The sequence below is a fragment of the Rhagoletis zephyria genome, unplaced genomic scaffold (genome assembly GCF_001687245.7).
Source record: "Rhagoletis zephyria isolate East Lansing unplaced genomic scaffold, Rhagoletis_zephyria_1.1 Rzeph_scaffold_00858, whole genome shotgun sequence".
NCBI classification, from domain to species: domain Eukaryota; kingdom Metazoa; phylum Arthropoda; class Insecta; order Diptera; family Tephritidae; genus Rhagoletis; species Rhagoletis zephyria.
In genome coordinates, this window is record NW_016157942.1 from 163,582 (window position 1) to 169,581 (window position 6,000).

At 34.2% G+C, this 6,000-nt stretch overlaps 1 protein-coding gene across 1 annotated transcript; it reads right to left on the reverse strand.

Moving 5' to 3' along the window:
- Positions 1-2,475: 2,475 nt before the first annotated feature.
- On the reverse strand, positions 2,476-3,691 carry LOC108361823 (uncharacterized). Its single transcript, XM_017614588.1, has 2 exons — positions 3,506-3,691; positions 2,476-3,188 (listed from the first exon to the last, which is right to left on the reverse strand). The coding sequence occupies exons 1-2, from the start codon at positions 3,525-3,527 to the stop codon at positions 2,638-2,640; spliced, it is 573 nt and encodes a 190-aa protein (XP_017470077.1). The 5' UTR covers positions 3,528-3,691; the 3' UTR covers positions 2,476-2,637.
- Between the last annotated feature and the right edge of the window lie 2,309 nt (positions 3,692-6,000).

Consider the following 6,000-nt stretch of genomic DNA (forward strand, 5'->3'; position numbering starts at 1 on the left):
TGTGCCGTCTTGTCGAAGCCCCAGAACCAGACCCTGAACTGTGAGGGTTTAGCCAGGCAGGATGTTTGAGAGTACGCATGGTCACCGCATGTGGCTGGTCACCCTATCAGATTGCTTGCGAAACTTTCATTTACCGTACCTATTTAACAATTGGAGTTTTTGTATTTGCACATGAATATTGTATGTCATAATTGTTTTAGTTAAGTTCTTATGTATATTTATATGAAAGCTCAAAGCACAGTTTTTCTGCACCGCATACAACAACACTATCCCTAATGGTATTTTTCGTATATAAGCAGCCGTCGCTGCTGCAGAACGTTTTCTGTTTCTATTTTTTACTTCTTGGTTTTAAATTTTGCAGTGGCTAGTACTTTCTTACCTTCGCCGTACTCGCATAAATTTTGTAATTATAATTAAATAAAACACGCTGCATATTATTAAACTCTTCGTAAAAGTCGATTTCATTTTTGAGTGTTTAGTGTGTCTAAACAGCCATATCCGCCATCAATAAATTTATTGAAAATACGAATTGGACTTTTTTCAACACTTTCGAGGACCCTTCTCTGTCTTACAAATTCTTTGCGAAAAATTAGCATCTGAGATCACTACATTTGTATCACATCGTAAAGTTCCTCGTCATAACAAGCTACCATGGTTTAATGCAAAACTTTGTCACTTAAAAAATGCCAAACGCGAAGCTTAAAAAAATATACTACAACAAAATGCGAAGTTGACCATCGGAAATTCATTCAACTAAGAATAGATTACGATTGCTTTCATAAGTTTCTACTCAAACAATACATGTTCCAAGTAGAATTAAATTTAAAATCAAATCAATCTAGTTTTAGGCATTACTTTAATACCAGGAGAAAAACAAATGGATTTCCGGTCACCCTATATTATGAAAACGCCAAAGCAGATAATGCAGTTGACTCTTGCGATTTGTTTGCCAAGTTCTTCCAAACTGTTTATGAGAAATTCATACACACTTTTCAGCACACTTATGAAGAGTCGCCGATCGAAACATTTGAAAGTTTCATCATTTCCGAAGACGACGTAAAATATGCAATTTCCATGCTTAAGAACAATCCAATAGCGGACCATGAAGGTTTCTCACCGTTATTTCTCAAGTTTAGTTCCTCTTTTATTGCTAAGCCTGTGACTATAATATTTAACAAATGCGTATCTTCTTTGATACTTGGAAGCTTTGCTCGATCAGTCCTATTCATGAAACAGGCAACCGCAGCAATATATGTACACATACTAAAGGATAAGTTGTTCAACGGCATTAGCGCGCAAATTGCAGAATATCAACACGCTTTTGTACCATCTAAATCAACATGTCCAAATCTAGCAGATCTAATAGAATAATCAAAACTTTTTTCAAAAGCGTTCGATAAAGTAAATCACGCCATCCTTTTAAACAAACTTTCAGCTTTTAGGATAAAAGGTAACCTTCTAAAGTTTTTCTCCAGCTTTCTTTCCGGAACGAGACTTTTCGTGAAAATAGATTCTTGTAAGTCTGCTGCATTGATCGACGCTTGGTCAGGCATACCCCAAGATACGCAATGTGGACCCTTATTATTATACCCGAGCGCACTTTTGCACAACTTTGTTCACATGACGGTTGTTTGTAACAGGCAAAGCGATTCGAGATAGGTATAGACAAATGTATACATAAACAAGTAAAAAAGTCTAAGTTCGGGTGGAGCCGGACATTAAATACCCGGCGCAAGTATTAAATATAGTTTTTTCACCTTTCCGAAATCGCCGCTACAAAGTTCCATAATAATGTTACTTTTTTTTAAGGGCTTGTTGTTAGTATCAATTTTGAGTAAACTAGTGTCCTTAAATTTCGAAATATCTGAAATTTACACATTATATGAAAAGCGTCATAATTTTAGTCCAATTTCAATAGTTTTCAACGTTTTGCTTTTATGTGGCAAGCACAATAACCATACCGAATTTGGTACAAATTGGTAGAACGGTTACCGAGATGCATATATGTGATCATAAGTGGGCGGTGCCACGCCCATTTTCCAAAATTTTATCATAAACGTATTTCTTGGTAAAGAATTGTTACAAGCATCAATTTTGAATAAATTAGCTTTAATATTTACTGATTTATCGAAGATTTCGTATTTCTCTAAATTACCGTTATATGAGATGTGGGCGTGGTTATTGTCCGATTTTAAAAATTTTCGGCCATTTGGTATGCTGTACCAAGGCCAACAACTGTGCCAAGTTTGGAAGAAATTGATGCAGCGCACATACCGGTATTTTGATAATCTAGGCGGCCAAAACTATTTTAACGTTTTTTATAGTCTTTAATACTTTTATTCATCATCATTCAGACAATGGACTTTTTTTATTAAACTATTATATTATTAACCCTTAAATGACCGTGGTATCTTAAAAGGCACAACCATTTTGTACTAGAATAAATAGAAAATGAAATTTTTTTTGGGTATTTATAGGTTAAATTATATAAAATAGACATCATTATTAATGTTTTAATTATTTATTTATCAAATGCCAAGTTTCATGGAAAGTTAATGCAATACCACAGAAGGTGTCAAACAAAATACATTATTTGAACCAAAAAAATATATATAAAAATAAAAATATTTAATTCAATCAATAACCAATAATTAATCTTTCTTTTTTCCCAGTGTTTGCAAATGCCTTTTTGTATTTTGTCGCACGTGTCGGAGAGTTTTGAATGTCTTTTAATACTTTAGAAGCATCTCTCTTTCCACTTTTGATTAACTCTACTGAAGCAGCATGCATAATGAAGTCTTTGTCCTTTACTGTAGACCTGAGTTCTGCAGTTTTGCGTCTTTTAGATCTTTCACCTGAGTCACTAAAATGTTTCTGAGGACGGCCACATCGTTTCGGTTTTGCTGCAACAGTTAATTCAAAACCTCCTTCCAACCAAGACTTGTACTTTGATAGGAAAACATCTTCCTTTTTATGTACTTGCAGCCACTTTTTCTTGATTTGTGATTTAAAATGTGAAAAATTGTGCTTAAGAGCTGATATCTGTTCGTCAGAGTATTTTTCACTTGACAAAAGCTCCTGTTGTAAAGAGTTTAATTTTTCGTCCAAATTTGGTGAATTCTGAGATTGCATGCGGTCGAATAGGTATTTTCGAGTCACATTTCGAACCCCTGAAGTGCCTTGAGAACCTTAAACAAACCAAAAAATAACAAGTATAGAAAACGCTTTTAAAAAAAAATGTACAATGAAACTTTTGAAATTCCACAATTAATTAATCTGCGGTTTTCTGCGGCTAATTCTACTTTATTCTACATCTCAAAGCATATGTACACAATCTGAAAAAAAAATTCAAGCTTGGACGGACTTGGAAGTATAACTTTCAGCTTAACAAATAAAAAAAAATATGTGTAAAAAATGCACTATTTCTCCTTATACAGAATTCGATAAATTACGTTATTAATGAACAAAATCTATAAAATATTTATTAAATTTGGAAAAAACATACCTGAAGCTTCAATTTCCATCATTAAAACGAGACATATAACTTTAATAAGTTAACTTTACTTTTTTTAAAATTTGTTGTTTGCCGAACGCCGAACGAGATATGTGTAGTGTGATAAGCAATGAACTTTTGACTGCCAATAAGGCGGTAGCGCACGCGACGAAAACGCGCGAGAGGGGGTGGAGTGAATACTCTATTGTGTTCTCTTTCAAATTTATTCATTATTAAAATCAATTAATTCATTTTACAAAATTGACTTTTGGCCGCCTAGATTATCAAAATACCGGTATGTGCAGCGGTTACCTAGGTATACACAAGTAATCATAAGTGAGCAAAAATTTATAATATTCTTATTTTTCGTCCTGTAAAAACCTGCAAATCGTGAAGCTGAAACGCAACTATAATGGTAAATTGCAGAAATGCTTGAAACTCCTATATTTTGAAATTTAAGGACGCAAATTTAAACAAAATTTATACTAACAACAATCCCCTAAAAAGAAGTAACATTACTATGGAATTTTGGAAAATAGGCGTGATACCGTCCACATATAACTATATAAGTTTATGGAAGATGTTTGAAATAGGAGTAGAATTACCCCTGCTTACCATGTAGCGGTATTTTTCGAAAAGGTGAAAAAACTATAATTAATACTTGCGCCGGGTATATAATGTTCGGCTCCGCCCGAACTTATGACTTTTTTACTTGTTTTTAATATTCATTAATGATTTGCCTACGTATGTAATTTTGCAAAATGTTTACTGTTTGCGGATGATATAAAGCTTTACCCGAAAATTCGACATACAAGCGTTTGTTTGAAGCTGCAGGCAGATTTAGGAAGTCTATATTCACGGTGTATAGTTATCCACTTACACTTGAATATTGCAAAGTCTTGTGTCGTTTCTTACACTAAAAAGACGATACCAATCAATGTTGATTACGAAATAAACCATACAAAATTGTGCCAAAACAATACGAGTAAGGACCTGGGTGTAATCTTGGATTCAAAATTAACTTTTACACCATACTTATGTCGACTTCATAGTATCAAAAGCATTCTCAACGATCGGCTTCATACGCAGGAATACCAAAAGAGTACAACGCGTATCAATTTAAAATTGGCAAAGGCCTTGTGGTTGTCTTAAAAGGCATTGAATCTTTGAAGAATCATTGAAGAAATTAGTTTCGCAATAAAACCTGTGTTTAATATACAGAGCAAGAACAAAGTGCCACAATGAGTATTGAGCTTCAACCCCACTCAAAGCCACTCAAAAAGGGTGAAGTCCATCCTTCACTATCTCTTACACCGCAAAATATCAATAGAAGAACCGCTAAAGACAAAAGTCCCAGTTCAGTGTACAAATTGCTAAGAGTTCGGACACACTCTCGTACTTATTGTACTCTCCCAAGTGTATGCGTTATTTGCGGTGAACTGCACCAATCGACGTCCTGCAACAAACCAAAGCACCCAGGCGAAAAAAAGTAGCAATTGCCGTCAAAACCATACTGCATACTATAGAGGGAGTCCAGTTTATTTGTCAATTAAGCAGTGTTGGCAGAAATAATTATCCATTTAGGGTTAGAATCTCCAGAAAAAGGGCTATAAAGGGCGAAATAAAGAAATTTTAGAGCTAAGAAAAGGGCTAGTTTCATTATTCATCGATTTAACATTTTTTTTTATTTATTTAAAAAGGAATTTCCAAATTTTATTTGTTTAGGTACACAGACATAGGCATATATGCAGAGTTGCGAAATATTGCAACCATATACATTGCATATTTTAAATATTCAATATAACAATGCAAACCCTTTCGTAATTTTCCATTTTCAAAACACCAATCGCAACCAAACACAAAGGAAGCTTCAACTTTGCTTCTGATGCGCTGATTACTCTCGCGATGCGTTTCGATAACTTTTCGGATGCGTTTTGGACCAATTGTAGTTCGGCGTTATGGAACATTAGACTTTGTACATATGCAATGCAACTGACGTTTTGGAATTCAGCCATACTGGTTTCATTTTAAACAAACATTCTGAGCTTAAAATTCGTAAAAAGAAAACATAAAAATAGATGCATTACGAATTCATTAATTACACCAGTTTACGCGAAAAAACGACTTTGCTAAAAAGGGTTCTTTTGCACTTATTTAGGGGCGCTAAATATGAAAATAAGGCTCATTTACTTTCTCAAAGAAGCGTTTTGGAGATTTAAAGTCTTCTTTGGATACCTTTCGAAAGATATATTTAGCCTCAATGCGTTGAAATACAGCGCAATTCAGAATACAAATTCCTTAGGAAATTTCTCACTTCTTATTCTGAATATAAATTCCGTAGAGAATTTTTCTCTTCTCTCTTTCCTCATATTCTGAACAATGTTCGAAAAAGGGAAAAACTTTTTTGGGAGGAAAGTAGGTATCACGAGTGCAACTAAAAGGGAGATTTTGCTGGAATTTTCAAAGGATTTTTTCACCAGCTATTTTGAAAGAAGCGCTGAGGAAAC